Raw genomic sequence first — 19,384 nt, 5'->3', positions numbered from 1 at the left:
GGTTGCTTCTGATTGGTTGTTCTTTCCGCAAAAAAAAAGTGACGTCAACAAGGACGACGGAAACTGAAGTCGTCCTGCCGCCTCTTATTGGCCAGTAAAGGGGAAGAGACGCCTGCGATCGAGGGCTTGCTGGTGAGTCGTAGGAAGAATCCCATCGACGAATGAAAGACAGAGTGACTGACAGGCGGTAAGTGCTGTATTGAAGTGCGAGTTGGCATTCGCTCCAGTCATTGTGCACACGAATTGAAGCAGAGGCGATGTCCACCCTTCTGTTTAACGGACTACCCTCAAGGGAATCCCCCTGTGGCCCACTAATATCTGTGTCTCCGGTTCACTTACGTTATCGAGCTCCATTTCTACTTCACATCGCCCTGACATCCCGCCAGATCCACCCTCTCGTGTGTATCTCCGATGGCGCTTCCATGGGTTGGCAAAAGGATGGCCGCGACCACCATTCAAAAATATTGACCACTGCAGTTTGCACCCTTTAAAAAAAATCCGATTAACAGGCTGAACGTGCCGGTTACAGTCCACCGTGCTGTCAGTGAAGGCAGCGGCTGCGCGACTCTTCTGTGAGGACCAACGGATTTTGTTTGAATGGCGGCTACTTAGGAAGTAGCGACCTCGATATACCGGTTCGATAAAAGAAGACACAGCCAGAGAAAGAAATTATTGCAGAACAGTTTACTCGAAATGGTCTCAGAGGAACTCGCGAAAGAAAAACAAAACGAACTAAGTTTAACTAATTTATATAAACTCTCATTGTTATGGCCCTGGGAGGCAATTTAAAAAAAAGAACAATTCGGGTCCCAACACAGAATCCACACCTAACCCCGGTACTCCTCACATAGACATTAAATTACTAGACGGCGCATGACCAGCAGCATCGTACGTCAAAGTCGCCGCCATATTGCGAGTGGCACTGCTGTGGAGTGAAGTAATGTATAAAGATGCCTCACACATGTTCTGCTTGGGATTGTACAAACCGCTGTACGCTCCAAACCAGAACACACGCATTACATTTCATTGGTACGGCTGAACGATTGTTTTGGTTATATTTGGCCATTAGAAAATCCCGTTTTATAATCTTAACTTTAGCTACACCAGGCTAAACTAGCAAACCTATGCATTTATGTGCTCAAGTGAGCCTCCAAACAACGTTTTGGTTAAATGTATTTAGTCAGTAACTAGCTGTTAACATTTCTCAAACTTTGAAGGTTTCCTAAAGAAATCCACCTCAGGAAGCAGTGGGAGGTCAGGTAGCCCTTAGACAGGATTTTGAAAAAGCTGTCATGTGACGCATGCCGTGCTAGTTTGGTAACAGATGTTGGTCCGGCATCATATGATCAAAGCTACCACTTGCTCACATTAAAAAACAAAGGAGGGTTGATGATTCCTTCTGAGGGTCCAGTCAAGGTGGTCAAAGTAGCTGAGCATGTTATCCGACAGTCAACATTAGGGCAAGCTGTCAGTGTATCTTTGATCAATCAGTTTGTTCGGGCTGAGATTGGTTCAGATGATGTGCTTTTTTTCTCAAGAAGCACATTGAGGAAACACAGTTTGAAACTGACAACCATCATTTTATGTTCATGTCTTTAGTTGTGTCTGTCTTCCACGAACTAAGGCTCTATCTATCTATCTATCTATCTATCTATCTATCTATCTATCTATCTATCTATCTTCTTACCCCTGGACTACTCTTTAGAGTCTTGGACTATGATATATTATACATTAGATACTGTAAGAGAGAACACAGACATCTGTGACAAGTTGGGTCACCCGTAGGCAAACTCCATAATGATATCACAAAAACCCAAGTCATAAAAATTCGTTTAAAGCCAAAAACATTGCTGTCAACACAAGTCTCCAAACAGACTGCGTCAAGATGGCAGAGCTTCCGGTGATCAGGACTTCTGGCAGGAAGAGGCGGCACCTGGCAGGCAGACACCGGAAGTGATATCAAGAGTGTTAAAGCTGTCAATCTGCAAAGAGAGGAGGAGATATAATGTGCGTCAACAGTGCCCTCTGATGTTCTGGCTGGTAATTGCCACTATCTGAGCCTTTAAGCCATTGTGCACATGTGTGATTACTGTATATATAATTAGTAGAAAAGTAGAGTCTATATTATGTAAGCCTTTATTAATTTATATTTTTATTATTTATTCATTATTATTATTATTACTATTTTTTTCTTGTAACTGTTTCTTTGACATCTTTGAGCTCCATTCTGTGTGTGAAAATGCACAACAGAAATAAATGTTGTTGTTGTGTTTTCGTGATCTTTGAGGGAACTGCCTGGAAGGCTTTGAAGGTGCTGGGAATGCATTTTTATTTTTCCTCATTGAAGATCATGGAACGTTGGCTTCTGCTATCTGACAGCTCGCTATTGGATGTTTTCCTTATATGGCCTTATATGGAGAGCTTGACTTTGTTTCCACTAAGTTGTCATACGTTGAAATTCCATGAATGTGTTTTAAGTTAAATGAATTCATTTGGCAGGTCTAGTGGGCTTCTTTACGGCAATTTTACGATTTTTAAACACTAATGGCATCCATCCCCGTAATGGCGGCGCACTGAGGTTGTCATGAAGTCAGGTCAGTCAGCTATTTACTTCTTGAGGATGCAAGCTCACAGTTCAACAGAACAAAGCACTTTGAGATTTATAATTTGGAGAAAGTGGTCTTATAAAATCTGCCAAAGCATTGTGATTGGCTCAGCAGGTAATGGGGTGGTCTGCCAGCATTTTTAGGATTTGTTTTACTCAGTTAGCAGGTGAAGGTCATTGTCTAGTATATTTATGACCCCAAAATAGAAAACTGCACTTCAGTACAGCGAGCAAACCCCTCATTTCACCTGCTTGTCTTCTCCTGCCACAAGCCATGCAGTCCACCCAGTTAAGCTCCTCTTTCATCAACTTCTGGGACCCCAACAATACAGTATGTTTCAGTCAAGTCCTGAATACTGGTGGTCCATAACTGTTTCTTCCTGCTTATTAGACCATCACTCCACACTTTCAGAGATAATTTGACATGACGGGTGCTGAGGTACTGTCTGCATGCATTAGTCCTCTAAATTGACTTAACATAAACCTTCACTGAGATGGTGTTCTCCAAATTAAAGTGTACTTGTCTGTAGATCTGAATGGTGCCATTTTGATGGGATTAAATCTGGTTCTTTCCACAGAGAGGAAGACAGAGCTGCCTTTGACTGTCAAACTGAGATGGACGTGAAAGAGGAGATGTGCGAGGCTGCCATTAATGTTCTGGAGATAAAGACGGCACATATTAAAGAAGAGGACTGTGAATGGGAGCCTGTTCACCTTAAACCGGAGAGTCTGGCCATTAAAGTGGAGGAGTGGGAAGAGGGGTCAGTGGGCATCAAAGAAGAGGCAGAGGAGAGGTGTGTCGGCATCGAGGCACACAAATGTGAAAGTGAAAAGAGTGTCGAGGAAGATGACCTTCATCACGGGTGTCAAGATGGAGTGATCACCGGGTTGGTCTCTTCTGAAAGCAGACGATGTTTATCTCCGGAAACATCCGTCAATGTGAAGTCTGCAACGTTACAGCCTGACACAAAATCTGTTGAGGAGGTTTCATTGTTTAGAACCTGGGAAGATCAGCTGCCACCTATAAATCAGTCTGGAGACAGTAAGTGTAACATTTAAAAACATATGTGTAAGGGCTCAGGGTATGGGTGTGAAAGGGAGGTCTCGCGCTTTTGATGTGAAACTTTGAAATCTTGTTTTACTTTGATCTGACATAGGAAACATGAAATTTCAGTTGGTGAGTTAAAATCAGAGCAGGCATTCTGCCATCTTCTTCAGCCTGTTCTTTTGCCAAAAACAGGCATCTGCTGTGACCAGTAGGGGGCAATGCTTTACCCCAAACACAACCACAACTACACAAGTCCGGGTGCAAACAAATGATTTACTCTGTCCAAATACATCTCACAGGCTTCTCTGAACACTGCACAAATACAATTTCAGAAAGTCTTATTCCTTCTCTTCCACTCCTCATCAGGAAGCTTCATCCTGATCCCCCAACTGACTCAACTGAAGTGAGAAGGAGTGGCTTCCTTTATAGCAGACCCAGGAAGTACTTCTAGTGCTGCCACATTACATCCAAAAAGCACTTCTGGGTCTTGTGGAAATGCCCCCTAAAAGGTGGAAACCTCCTCCCCAGAGCTCCCTCTGATGGCTCCCATGAGACCCAACAGGGCTGCCTATTGGAAGTCCCCATTCCCATGAAGTCCTGTGGGAGTGTGTATGGGATACCCACCACAGAGCTGGTGCCACCTGTCTGGCTGGGGGAGTGCATGGCTCCAGGAGGTGGTCTCCTTCCAACCTTTGGTCGGGATGCCAGCCAACCCCAGTCTTCTAAGACACTGTCCATTCTGACAAAAACTCCAGTGCATTGTGAGATCTATCTATCTATCTATCTATCTATCTATCCATCTATCTATCTATCTATCTATCTACAGTGTGTACGGAAAGTATTCAGACCCCCTTCAATTTTTCACTCTTTGTTATATTGCAGCCATTTGCTAAAATTATTTAAATTAATTTTTTTCCTCATTAATGTACACACAGCACCCCATATTGACAGACAAAAAAAAATAATTTTTGAAATTGTTGCAGATTTATTAAAAAAGAAAAACTGAAATATCACATGGTCCTAAGTATTCAGACCCTTTGCTGTGACACTCATATTTAACTCAGGTGCTTCCATTTCTTCTTATCATCCTTGAGATCACCTTTATTTGATTCCAGCTGTGTTTGATTCTACTGATTGGACTTGATTAGGAAAGCCACACACCTGTCTATATAAGACCTTACAGCTCACAATGCATGTCAGAGCAAATGAGAATCATGAGGTCAAAGGAACTGCCTGAAGAGCTCAGAGACAGAATTGTGGCAAGTCACAGATCTGGCCAAGGTCACAAAAAAATTTCTGCTGCACTTAAGGTTCCCAAGAGCACAGTGGCCTCCATAATCTTTAAATGGAAGACATTTGAGATGACCAGAACCCTTCCAAGAGCTCGCCGTCCGGCCAAGCAGAGCTACCGGGGGAGAAGAGCCTTGGTGAGAGAGGTAAAGAAGAACCCAAAGATCACTTTGGCTGAGCTCCAGAGATGCAGTCAGGAGATGGGAGAAAGTTGTAGAAAGTCCACCATCACTGCAGCCCTCCACCAGTCAGGGCTTTATGGCAGAGTGGCCTGTCGGATGCCTCTCCTCAGTGCAAGACACATGACAGCCCGCATGGAGTTTGCTAAAAGACACCTGAAGGACTCTGAGATGGTGAGAAATAAGATTCTCTGGTCTGATGAGACTAAGAGAGAACTTTTTGGCTTTAATTCTAAGCGGTATGTGTGGAGACAACCAGGCACTGCTTATCACTTGTCCAATACAGTCCCCACAGTGAAGCATGGCGGTGGCAGCATCATGCTGTGGGGGTGTTTTCCAGCTGCAGGGACAGGACAACTGGTTGCAATCGAGGGAAAGATGAATGCGGCCAAGTACAGTAATATCCTGGACAAAACCTTCTCCAGAGTGCTAAGGACCTCAGACTGGGCCGAAGGTTTACCTTCCAACAAGACAATGACCCTAAGTACACAGCTAAAATAATGAAGGAGTGGCTTCACAACAACTCTGTGACTGTTCTTGAATGGCCCAGCCAGAGCCCTGACTTAAACCCAATTGAGCATCTCTGGAGAGACCTAAAAATGGCTGTCCACCAACAGAACTGGAGAGGATCTGCAAGGAGGAATGGCTGAGGATCCCCAAATCCAGGTGTGAAAAACTTGTTGCATCTTTCCCAAGAAGGCTCACGGCTGTATGAGCTCAAAAGGGGGCTTCTACTAAATACTGAGCAAAGGGTCTGAATACTTAGGACCAGGTGATATTTCAGTTTTTCTTTTTTAATAAATCTGCAACAATTTAAAAAATTCTTTTTTTTTGTCTGTCAATATGGGGTGCTGTGTGTACATTAATGAGGAAAAAAATTAAATGATTTTAGCAAATGGTTGCAATATAACAAAGAGTGGAAAATTGAAGGAGGTCTGAATATTTTCCGTACCCACTGTATCTATCTAATCCTGCCAACTACACCAAATACTATCTCTCTATCGATCTATCTATCTACCTACTAACTGTCCACCCGTAAAGTGCTTAGAAGATGGTGCTTCTCTCATTTTCTTCCTATAATGTTGTTGTTCGCCTTATCTGTAGCTTCTACAATTTGCTTCATGATCAGCAGATGTCACTCCTGTTCTTTTTCTTTCTGTCATGCCATCTCCTCAAGCAGTTTACCATAAGAACGTTGTGACCCCCAGTTAACTTTGCACAGGTTGCAATTATTTTTGCTTCACCATTGTGTTTCATGTCATAGATTTTCAATTTAGACCAAGGTCAAAGTCCTAGCCTCAGTGGTTCGTGAGTAGTCAGCTGACAGATGGATACAACCCCTCACATTTCATATGTAGAGATTACTGAAATCTGCTACGCCGATCAATAGAAATTTGTGCAGGGATTTAAAAGGCTAAGCATTCATAAATTTCACACAAGAATCCCCCAAACAAAGCACTGGCACTCCGCAGCTTTACAGCTTCTGTCAGATATCTGTGATGAATCTGAACATTTTAGACCTCTGTGAGTCCGATTTACTTTCTCATAGGGAAAGTACTGTAATCGTTCAAAAATTCCATTACAAGAGTTTGATTAAATCTCCATGTTTTATACCTCCTCGAATCTGAAAATACCATTTTTGGAGTAATGTGTGTGTGTCTGTGTGTGTAAACACGATAACTTGAGTACGATTTAACTGCAGTCAACCAAATTCTGCATACAAGTATCAGGTGCAAAATGTAGATTTCTATCAACTTTTGGGTATTTCCGTTAACCAGAAGTGGTCCTTTACCTTTTCTTTATGCAGCTGCAGAGTCCAATTTATTCAGCTTTACTTTTATAATAATTGTTCAGTATGTTATTAATGTGATCTGATTTGTTGTTGATGGTTCTTAATGTACATAATATAAAAATATAATCATTGTCTTGTGGTTTACTCCTCAAATATCCATCCCCATATCTGAGTATGCGAGAAAGTCGAGGGGGAGAGTGTGACGATGTGGGTTCTGGCTCCACACTCCCTTTGATGTTTGGGAACCCTTGAACCCAACACCGTCGATAATGAAACCGAGAGAGCCAGTCAGTGAAGGCAAATAATTGAGCATCTGAACAAGGGGATGGTTAAAAGTGAAAACAGTGCTTTTATTAAAAACAGTCAACAAAAAAAACAGTGCTCATAAAGTGCAGTTTCAAAGTTCTTCATTAAATAAATAATCCATAAAAAGAACGTGGAGCTTAAAACAATAATAAGAAAAAACAATCCTTTAAAACCAGAGGTCAAAATCTTCTCTAGGAAGCAGTCTTTAAAACAACAACAAATCCGGTGCATCGTTTATTAGCGTCTCACCTGCTTATCCCGTTTGGGCCAAGCAGCAGGCAAGACGCTCTCTGCAGCTGCCCTCCTCTACACTTTCGCGAGACTGGAGACCTCCCGATCCCTGGCTCCGGTATGGTTCTCATCCCAGTCCCCGAGACTTGATGTCCATCAATGGCCAGGATGCACACACTGGGGACTCCACCACCAAGCCTCCCGACTTCCGCTGCCTTTCCGCGGCCTTCTGTGGCTCGTCGCTTTCCTCTAGGCACTCCCGCTACCTGGTCACTCAGCGGGAGCAACATCAACTCAAACGTCTGGGTGTTGGCCTAACACCCAGCTTCCCTACAGCTGCCCTCGATCGTGCGCTCACCACACGCACGCACCGCCTGTCCGTCTCTCTTGCTCCGCATGCTTCCTCGCTCCCTGTAACCTCCGTCCTCTTTCCTTTCCTTTTTCTCTCCGATCGTTTCCTTTTCACCCACCTCTCCACAACCGACTCGCGCTTCTTTTTATAACGTGAGGGGCCATCACAGCTGTAGCATTAGCCACGGGAGCAATCACGAATGTGGGCAGTTCCTCACCTGTGCACACGGTGAGAAACGCCCACATCGACGGCTGCCCCGCGGCTCGCTACAACAACGCCCCCTCACGAAGCCGCCTCGGGTGCGGTGATTATTTAAAATGAATGACCTTTGCTCAACGAGCTGTGGACCCATAACACCACAGAGAGCACTCCTGATTTTGACTCGATGAGGAAGAGTCAGGAGATGAAACGTCACCTAAAGCCTTGCAAAGTCTGAAACTGGAAACGTCTGACTGATCTCCCTTTACGCTTGGTGTTGGTGAATTCTCTTTGTTTCTGCATTGACACACTATTGCTTATTTGATCTGGATTTCTGTGATTATTGGATTCTGTTTGTTTTCAGATTGTCTTCAAACAGATCCATTTATGCCTTGTGCACTCTTTTGAGCTTTTTGGATTTACAGCGTATTTTTGAAATTAATCTTTTTATAAAGATTCCTTGTCTGCCCCTTATACAGGATGGCAGTTCCCCTTTCTCTGTTAGGGGGCAGTAGCTGCAGTATTTTGGCACTTATTAGCTGTTGTGGCCCGATTTCCCTTTTTGAACGCCTGCTCCCACACAAGGCAGCAGGTCTTTCCTGGGACTTCAGTCAAATCAAGTGTTCCTCTGCTGAGTGTGGCCCCCCAGTCAGAGTAGAGCCCCCCTCTAGATTTTGCTTGGGAAGAACTCCTGCATCATCATAGCAGCATATTACTCTGCAGTAGCCTACTGTATGAATGTTTAGTTGACCTCCAATCTCATGTCTGCTGTCTTTAGGCCTTTAAATATTCGCTGATAATGATCATTTTGGACTAACTTTTACTACACGGGTGTCCGTGAAGTCTCATCACCCCTCTTCTCACCATGCGGTTTAATCAACCCAATCACCAATGAATTTGAGTGAATTTCAACTTTTTCTTTTATTATTTTTAATAACACAGTTCATTGCTATCTGATTGTACATGAGATCTAAGACTGGATCAGGTGCTTGTATGGATCTGATTGACTATTGCGAGATGTTCTGTGCAAACTTATATGTATTGTGGAGATGAGCCCGGCCCCAGACAGACACAGGACACACAGAAGTCCCCAAAACACACGTTTATTGTTCTTTTTCTTTAGCACAGCACACAGTGCACAATCCCCAGCAATTATTGCTCAGTCCTTTCTCGTTTTCTATTCTTCTTCTTCTCTTCTGCTGTCTGCATTCCTCTCCCACAAGCTGCAACCTCCTATCTTCCAACTCTGGCGACCCCTTTTATATTTTCCCCGAGTGTGCTGCAGATGCTTGTTGATGACCTTCCTGGTGTGGTGGAAGTGCTGCCTGGGCACCTGGAGGCACTCCAGGTGTAACTGGTTCCTGTTCCAGTAGCACTTCCTGGGAGGCAGAAGTGCTGCAGACCATGGCTCTGGAACCATCTGGGTGCCCCCTAACGGTGGCCACCAGCCTAGATACAAACTAGGGGGGCTGCCCTGTCATGTCCTGGGGGAGGTACTGTCTTTCTCCTGGACCTTCTATTCTTCAAGCGTTCTGGCTGGGCAGGAGTCCCAGCCATTTGCCACAGTATGTGTGGATTTATTTTGCTGAGATTGCTAATTAATGAAAGAAGTGTTTTCCATTATTCACAGTATTTCCTGTACACTCTTTGGGGTGATGCTGTATTGTACCTGAACACTTGTCAAGTGGGTCTGGCAAACGATATGACTGTAAATTCCCTATTTATTTATTTATTTATTTATTTATTTATTTATTGGGAAGTCAGTGGAATGGTGAGGATGAGGGAGTAGAGTTGGCAAAGGTGGAGGAGTTTAAATACTTGGGATCAACAGTACAGAGTAATGGGGATTGTGGAAGAGAAGTGAAAAAGAGAGTGCAGGCAGGGTGGAGTGGGTGAAGAAGAGTGTCAGGAGTGATTTGTGACAGACGGGTATCCGCAAGAGTTAAAGGGTAGGTCTACAAGACGGTAGTGAGACCAGCTATGTTATATGGGCTGGGGACGGTGACACTGACCAGAAAGGAGGAGACAGAGCTGGAGGTGGCAGAGTTAAAGATGCTAAGATTTGCACTTGGATGTGACGAGAATGGATAGGATTAGAAATGAGGACATTAGAGGGTTAGATGAAGTTGGACGGTTGGGAGACAAAGTTAGAGAGGCGAGATTCCGTTGGTTTGGACATGTGCACAGGAGAGATGCTGAGTATATTGGGAGAAGGATGCTAAGGATAGAGCTGACAGGTAAGAGAAGAGGAAAAGAGGAAGGCCTAAGAGAAGGTTTATGGATGTGGTGTGAGAGGACATGAAGGTGAAACAGAGCAAGATGGAGAGGACAGAAAGATATGGAAGAAGATGATCTGCTGTGGTGACCCCTAACTGGAGCAGCTGAAAGAAGAAGATGAAGACCAAATGTTAAAGAAAGAAATAAATAAATCATTTGGGGTCCACCACATGTGGTCTATTTAGTTTTCTATTTCAGCTTCTTGGGTATAGTTTTATACTCGTGTGATGTGTTTGTAATATGAGTCTGTCCACATTTACAGTTGCTGATAATTTTAGAAGCCAATTCATAATTTTAACAAACCTTAGTGTTGTGACTTCAAGTCAATAGCAGGCCAGGGAACTGAAAATAAGCTTTTATTTCTTCTCTCCAATTTCATACAGGAGACAAACTTCACTGCTGTTCTCAATGTGGAAAACAATTCTCACGAATCACCAACCTGCAGACGCACATAAGAATTCACACCGGAGAGAAGCCTTATTGCTGCCTGGAATGTGGTAAGCGATTTTCTGTGATGTGCAGTCTTCAGGTCCACAGAAGAATTCACACCGGGGAGAAGCCGTTCTGCTGTTCTGAATGTGGTAAGAGATTCTCGGACAGCAGCCATCTTCGCACCCACGCAAGAATTCACACCGGAGAGAAGCCGTATTGCTGCTCGGAATGTGGGAAACTGTTCTTGCAATTGAGCAATCTGCAGAAACACACCAGAGTTCACACTGGTGAAAAGCCGTACTGCTGCTCAGAATGTGGTAAACGATTCTCACGAATGAGCTACCTTAAGAGCCACACACGAGTTCACACTGGGGAGAAGCCGTATTGCTGTTCTGAATGTGGCAAACAGTTCTCCGACAGGAGTAGTCTTCAAAGACACACCAGAATTCACACAGGAGAAAAGCCATACTGCTGTTCTGAATGTGGTAAGCGATTCTCCAACAGCACTCATCTACAGCAGCATGCAAGGGTTCACAATGGAGAGAAATCGTACAGTTGTACTGAATGTGGAAAAAGATTCTCCAGTCACAATATCCTTGTTGTGCACACTAGGGTTCACACTGGAGAAAAACCATATTGCTGTCCTGAATGTGACAAACGATTCTCCGACAGGAGTGGTCTTCAGAAACACTCAAAGAATTCACACCAGTGGGAAGAATGTGGGGGACTCTAGTGAACCCCCATGGCAAACTTAAGAGACCAAAAGGAGATGTAGGACAGAACTCTGATACTGTTAATGAGGGAGGTTCACAACTATCATGACAGCATCATAAAAAACCTAATGGTGAATCCCAAATGACCAGCTCTCCTTCACTGATCATGTTGCTACTGCCTCTTGGTGTTGCGAATTGACTCTATGAAATATTGGCAAGATCAAACTATAACTGACAGAATATGGAACACAACCCCTGGTCCAGACTTTGGTCCTGTCACATCGGGACTACTACAACTCTCTGCTGGCAGGAGCTCTGGCACATGTCACCATGACCATGCAGATGATTCAAAATGCAACTTCATGTCTGGTGTTTAAATGGTCGAGTTCAACGCATGTCACTCTTCTCTTCAGAACATTATGATGACTCCACCACAGTGGCACACATCAAGTTCAAACCCTTGATGCTTACCTACAGAGTAGTCAATAGATCAGTAGTTGCATATATGGGGACACTCGTATGGTCCTCTGCTCCCTATTGCCCCCTTCAGGTCTGCTGTTAAGTGGCATCTGGTGATACCATCTCTGCGTTGCATTAACACTAGAATTACTAGAGCCTACGAAAAAACTCATAGATCCGTCCCACCTTAAATCGCTTCTTAAAACCGTTCACACAAAAGCTCTCCGCCAGCTTCCTTTGTCCACTAAATGTGCTGATAAACTCAGGCTGTAAGCAGCCGGCTATTCCATCCCCCCACCGACTTACAACGTGCACAAACTTCTCCCACCTCATGCCTTGATTGATTTTCTGGGAGTGAAGTGGAGTTTTAGAGTGGAAATAATAGATCGTTGTTTGGAACACACGCATTTCATGTCTGTTCCGTTTCTACTGTAATCTGTGTTGTTGTTAAAACAGAAATGTTTTTTATATTCTAGTAGTAGATGACAAAATGTAGGCATAAACTATATAATGTATGAAGCCTGAAGTCCAAATATCAAAGAAACACTTTCATAAAAGGTACAAATATAACACAACAATTGCACTTTTATTCAAAAATAGAACTGCAGAAACAAAAAGACACCTTAACATGTGACATTGACACCCGTTTATTATGACTGCCTCCATAGTGTGATAGAATCAGCTGCTGACTGGTAATCAAAAGGTTGCGAGTTCGATCCTGCACTACTCCATTTTGAGAAGTAAACTGCTCTTAGTCTTACTCTTTTAGAATAAAAGCATACATTTGATTTCAGTGTGTAACAGCCGGTGTAATTTATGATCCTTGTAAAGGTTAGCTTTTTTTTTTATTTTTGTCAGTTTTATTATCTCCGCCACATTCACAAGCTCATACACACACAAATCTGACACTGCTGTTTTCACATAAAGACGCACTATAGCTCTGCAGTGTATCACGATACATTCTCTTACCAATGCTAGCGAAATGAAGTGTCTGCATGCACTTTTTGTGGCATTACACGTGTATTTTTTGAGCATGTCCATACCAAATAAATAACATTCGAGCTATAGAACGCCTTTATGTGAAAAATTGGATCACATAAAGATGCGCTACAGCTCAAATGTTATTTATTTGGAGATGCGCTATAGCTCGAACGTTATTTATTTGGAGATGTGCTATAGCTCGAGTGTTATTTATTTGCTACAGACATGCTCGAAAAATATATGTGTAATGCCACAAAAAGTGCATGCAGACACTTCATTTCGCTACCATTGGTAAGAGAATGTATCGTGATACACTGCAGATCTAGCCTCGGAGCAAGAATGCACATCGCACTTTTGCCATTGCTGTACTTTGTGTATGTGTGTATATATTTATATGCTGTGGTTTCTATTACACACCTGAAAGAAAGAGACAATATATGTGAAAACATCATCGCACAAATGCAATATTATTTGAAAACGAACAGCGTCAGATCGGGTTTGAATTTATGCTGGCGCTATTAGAGTCAGATCAGGAGCTTATTCAGTGCACGCAACAACAACATGCAGGTGGCCAGTTGCTGGGAGCTACATACAACATGCTGGCGGTGATCAACACACATTTTAAAAAAAGCTTGTGATAGTACAAGCAACCGCCACTTGCGTGCTCCTGCCGCACTGAATAAGCTCTTGCCTTCTGGTGCATGATGTCAGCGCAGCAGCGGAATAAAAAGAAGGAGACAAATACATGTGACATTTTGAAGAAATCATTTTATGACCTCAATAGTACAAATCAGAAAACATTGTTGCACTAATGCAATATTATTTGAAAACGATCAGCATCAGATCAGCTGTAAAAGTATGGCATTTGGAAATGTTTGCTTTTTTTCAATCTGATTCTCTCAGTCAGACTGTATATTTGTCTCTTATTCAGTGTGCGCAAGAACATGCAGGTGGCCAGATGCTGTGTGCTACAACATGCTGGCGGTGATCAACGCACATTTTAAAAAAAAGAAAGAGACAAATATATGTGACGTTTTGAAGAAATCATTTTATGACACGATTTACCTTTATTTATTTATTTACTTACTGCCTAAAGTCACAAGTAGTGTGCAGAGGGCATGCTCAAAAATGTGTGAAATGCCATGAAAAGTGCCTGCTGACACTTTAGTATGCAAGCAATGGTATGTGCATTCTTGCTCTGATGTAGAAGGGAGCCGAGCTTACCTCTGTTACAGCACGTCTCTGTGAAAACAGCAGTGTCAGATGCGGTGGTGGGGTGTGTTTGGGCTCGTGAACGAGGCTGAGATAAAACTGACTTTAAAACAAAAAAACCAAAGCTAATCTTTACAAGTGTCATAAATTACACCGGCTGTTACAGGCTGAAATCAAATGGATGTTTTTATTCTAAGACAGTAAGAATAAGATCAGTTTACTTCTCAAAACGAAGTCGTGAGGGATCGAAAATGACCTTTTGATTGCCAGTCAGCAGCTGATACCTTTACACCACCGCGCCAGTTGGAATGAATATGCATCCGTATGGCCTGCTAAGGTGGCTTTTTTTTCTGCAGTTACACTTTAGAATAAACGCGCATTTGTTCCGTTATGTTTGTACCTTTTATGAAAGTGTTTCTTTGATATTTGGACTTCAGGCTTCATACATTATATAGTTTATGCCTACATTTTGTCATCTACTAGTAGAATATAAAAAACATTTCTGTTTTAACAATGTGTTGACACAGATTACTGTAGAAGCGGAACAGACATGAAATGCGTGTGTTCCAAACAACGATCTATTATTTCCACTCTAAAACTCCACTTCACTCCCAGATACTCAATCAAGGCATGAGCTGAGAGAAGTTCGTGCACGTTCTAAATTGGTGGGGGGATGGAATAAACGGCTGCTTTGCAGCCTGATTTTTTTCAGCAGGTTTAGATGACAAAAGACGCTGGCGGAGAGGTGTGAAGGGATTTAAGAAGCGATTTAAGGTGGGACGGATCTACGAGTTTTTTCATAGGCTCTGGTAATTCTAGTGTTAAATCTCAGTCTGGGCTCCATAAAAACAGTGGTGTTTATGAGGCACCAAATGCAATGCATTTTATTACTACGTGGATTAAACAATGTGGTATGGGATTTGTAACAACGATGTTAATGTGTGTGATGTGCCACCTGTTGGAATGAAAAAATAAATGCATTTTATTACTACATGCATTATTAAGCACATTCCAATGGGTGGAGCACTGCAAACATTAACGCTGAGGTCTACGTTGGCTACAGAGATTTAAACCCGTCTTGTACGGGTAGGACAACTAGAAGAATACTGTATATGCTAACTTGTTCAGAAACTTTTTCAGCTTATTCATAAGTGACATCATATACAAGTAATACAATGCTCAATATTATGAACAACAAAACATCCATCCATCCATTACCCAACCCGTAAATATCCTAATTACAGGGTCATGTGGGTCTGCTGGAGCCAATCCCAGCCAACACAGGGTGCAAGGCAGGAAACAAACCCCGCAGAACAACAAAACAGTATTTCAGAAAACAAGTGCACTTTATGCAGTTCTTAATTCACTTAATTTTAATCTAAATCTCCATTACAGTGGCTTTATCAATTCAGATCAATTCCATCGCCCACCTTTTCTCCCTGATCTTTATTCGTCTCCTCCAGCTTCACTGCTCTTCCGAGGTTGGACGTCCACACACCTCTCGACATCGTCCCTTATAATATGGGATCATCCCATATTGGGACATAAAATGCTGTGTCCCATAATGAACCAATAAGAGACGCAATTTTCATACGCATTGTTTCACATAAACACCACCTCTTCAAAGTGCAAAGAATACCATAAGAACAAATAAAATCAAACCAGATGTACAAGCGAAAATGACTTTACTTTATGTGGTGAGCTTACGTTAGGTACAGTCTGAAAAGCTGCACGTGGTGCGTGATTTTGAGTCCCAGCGCCATCGGTGCCATTCTGCTGTGATAACAGTATAGTGAAACACTCGCACAAGATAATACACACGGAGATGTCTGCCTGTGAGACATAAGAGGCTCATGACGGCTAAGTCTGAATAGGAGACAGAACATCAGTGGGTCAGCCACAAATACAAGGGAGCCTTTCAATCAATCATGGCAGGATGTCTGACCTGAAACAGCACGGTGCAGATGTTAGGCCGGAGTGGTGGCTCTGAGGCTAGAAATCTGCACTGGCAATCAGTAGGTTGCCGATTCAAATCCCGTAAATACCAAAGGGGACTCTGCTCTGTTGGGCCCTTGAGCAAGGACCTTAACCTGCAATTGCTGAGCGCTTTGAGTAGTGAGAAGAGCGCTATATAAATGCAAAGAATTATTATTAACTGTCTTTAAAGCAGAAGCAGTACAGTGCAGGTGCTGCCAATGTCCAAGCAGGTAAAGCTCAGTGGAGCCCATGATGCAGGAGCTTCTGATGTTACTCCAGTTATTCTGTAGGACAAACCATTGAGTGACAAAAAGTACTCCTGAGAGAAAGGAAAAGATGATTGGCTACACACAGAGAGCGAGGGACTGACTGAATAGCAGCAACAGAAGCGGGGAGACTTTATTTATTTCTGTCGGGTACTAGAGAATGTTTGCCATTGATTGTTTTCATGTGTTTGGGGTGGACACGGATGTTATGTTTCTGTATTTTAAATATTTACTTGTTTGTGCAACCGTTAGTACTTCTGTTATTTTATCTTGCAAGAAAGCACTTCACACTGTACATATTGAGTTCCCCAAAAATTAAATCATCACCTGGGGGTTGGAGTTTTGGGCACATTAAAGGTGGCATTTGCCACATTAAAGGTGACGACCCTATCATGATTTCACTGTAGTCATGGGCATGATTGGCCACCGAATGCTCCTTAAAAAGCCAAACTCCTCTCTCACTCTCTCTTGATGACTTTTTCCTACGTGTCATGCCATCCCAAAGCCACTACACTGTCAAGTCATTAAGCTTATCTACTATTGAATTTATTTTTGACCCCGATCCCGGATGGCACACCATTTCATAGCAGTTCACACTGGCACTCACTTAAACCTCACCGATTAGGGTGACGTACACACACATATTGTCGAAATGACCATGAAAACCAGGCTATCAAACAAGAGATGAGGACAACATTTTCACCCAGGCCGAGACTCCCACACTATTCCATCCGATCGCACCACACTGGTATTCCCACACGTTGCACATTAATGCACCCAAGTCCGTCATGGCTTCCTGCACACCTTCTTCTGGGGTTGCAAATCCAGTTTGCTGCTCTCCACTCCGTCCCGAATCCCCTCCCCACCCCCAGGATTGATTAATTGATCTATTGATTGGTAAAACACATTCACCAACACCTCCATACAGCATTCTTTGCTCTCCTTTCCCTGTTTCTGTGTAGAAACTTAGGTGGTGACGTCATTTACGTGACTTGGTCAAAAAAAAAAAAAAACGTAAGAAATTGAGCCAATAGGCCAGAAAAATGCACTTTCATGCCAGTATGTGGGCGAAGTTGGTTGGTGGACTTCATCTCCCAGCAGCCTTTACAAAACAAAAAACTTGGAAAGTCAGCAACTTCATGTTCAAACTGCGCACTGAGATGATTTTATTGTGTCATAAAAACATCATCCAGAAGGCTTTTCACTACGGTGCATAATTTTTTGTGCCAGTTTAAAAATTTGTATTTCAGTTCATGTCCATGTTCAAGTCAATCGTAACTAAAGCAAACGTATTGTGTTACTCTTGGCAGCTTCTCTGTGTTTATTGCGCTTTGTCAGAGTCAAATACAGGACTGACACGTACGTGGAGCCACTCAGTACATGGAAGGAGATGACTGGCTTACAGATGCTCCATACACTTCTTAAATACATTTTTAATTACTGAAGGACGTGGAGAAGCCATTTCTCATATCCTTGCAAGTTACAGTTAAACAGGACCCTTGGAGTCAGAATTCTGCTCCACACGGTTGGATTGGTTTTCTTATCAATATTTGGTCTTGCAGAGAAGTAGCAGTGGGGCAGGGTCACAGATCAAGGGGCTTTAATTAAAATGCTTTGGAAGAATGCGAAAGGCAAAAGCTAACAGTTAACAAGGATAGGAGGCATTCAATTTAATCAATATATAATCAAAAAGTAAAAATCAGATTTAATAGTAAGTATCAACTCTCACAATTCCCCCCCTTTGGTTCTTCTAGAGCTACAATAAGGAATTGATTCAGGTAGGTCTTCATTAGCATAAGGGAGTTCAAATGGCAGGGCACCAGGGGAGGGAGAAGAGTTTACCACAACATTATTGAGAGCTGGCAGAAAAACGTACACAGTACATTTAAGAATACAGCAGCATATTAGAACGGTGATGACAAAAGTTATTAAATCGGAAAATGCTGCCTTCAACCAAGCTGGGCAAAAAGAAAGAAAATCATGAAACTGGTCAGCATTCAGTTCTGATGTCCAATCGGGAGAAAAAATGAGATAAGCCACGTGAAGAATCTAAGATCAGATATATTGTGAGAAATGTCCAGAATGTAGGAGCAACATTTCTGTCTTATCACCAAGCGTACCGCCCTGGGCTGCCTAAAGCATATTCAGGGCCATTTGAATTTACAGAATTAGTGATCTTCTAGTGAGAGCCTCAGATGAGAGTTCTTGAAGGGCCTCAGAGGTGAGATTAGCCACCACTTGTAATAAATTGGCCAGTTCATTTATGTCTGCTCCAGCTGCAGGCCCAAAAATGTGAGGCAGACAAATTGTTCCATATTGCCTGCCATCACTAATAGGAGTTAATTATTGAACTGAGCAGGAGCAGGAATGAGCAATCACATCCAGAAGCACACCGGTCAAGCAGCACACTCCACGCCAATCTAGGCCGGAGTGGTGGCTCTGAGGCTAAGGATCTGTGCTGGTGACAAAAGAGATCCTACTCTGCTGGGCCCTTGAGCAAGACCCTTAACCTGTACTTGCTCCAGGGGCACTGTACAATGGCGGACTGTGACGATGTGGGTTCTGGCTCCACGCTCCCATGGCTGTTTGGGAACCCTTGAACCCAACACCGTCGATAATGAAACCGAGAGAGCTAGTCAGTGGAGGCAACAAGTAAGCAAGGGGATGGTAAAAAGTGAAACAGTGCTTTTATTAAAAGAAACAATCAAAACAAAAACAGTGTTCCATGTAAATAGTGCAGTGCTCCAAATTCTTCATTAAATAAATAATCCATAAAAGGTAAAACGTGGAGGTTAAAATAACAATAAGAAAAAACAATCCTTTAAAACGAGAGGTAAAATCTTCTTTAGGAAGCAATCTTTAAAACAACAAATCCGATGTAACGTTTCTGTTAGCGTCTCACCTGCTTATCCCGTTTGGGCAAGACGCTCTCTGCAGCTGCCCTCCTCTTACACTTTCGCGAGACTGGAGACCTCCCGATCCCTGGCTTCGGTTTGGCTCTCATCCCAGTCCCCGAGACTTGATGTCCACCAATGACCAGGACGCACACATTGGGGACTCCACCAC

The 19,384-nt window shown here is 43.0% G+C and overlaps 1 protein-coding gene across 1 annotated transcript; it reads left to right on the top strand.

Moving 5' to 3' along the window:
- Positions 1-99: 99 nt before the first annotated feature.
- LOC120533525 (gastrula zinc finger protein XlCGF52.1-like) lies at positions 100-12,191 on the top strand. Its single transcript, XM_039760451.1, has 3 exons — positions 100-187; positions 3,184-3,647; positions 10,662-12,191. Exons 1-3 carry the CDS (start codon positions 162-164, stop codon positions 11,441-11,443), a joined length of 1,272 nt encoding a protein of 423 aa, XP_039616385.1. The 5' UTR covers positions 100-161; the 3' UTR covers positions 11,444-12,191.
- The last annotated feature ends 7,193 nt before the right edge of the window (positions 12,192-19,384 follow it).

This window comes from Polypterus senegalus, chromosome 8 (genome assembly GCF_016835505.1).
Source record: "Polypterus senegalus isolate Bchr_013 chromosome 8, ASM1683550v1, whole genome shotgun sequence".
Taxonomy (NCBI): Eukaryota; Metazoa; Chordata; class Cladistia; order Polypteriformes; family Polypteridae; genus Polypterus; species Polypterus senegalus.
This window is presented reverse-complemented; position numbering and strand designations above follow the sequence as displayed.

Coding starts and splice junctions, on each gene's coding strand:
- LOC120533525 (XM_039760451.1), top strand. CDS start 162: ATGAAAGACAGAGTGACTGACAGGCG. Junction 188..3,183: donor GACAGAGTGACTGACAGGCG/GTAAGTGCTGTA, acceptor TTCTTTCCACAG/AGAGGAAGACAGAGCTGCCT. Junction 3,648..10,661: donor TATAAATCAGTCTGGAGACA/GTAAGTGTAACA, acceptor AATTTCATACAG/GAGACAAACTTCACTGCTGT.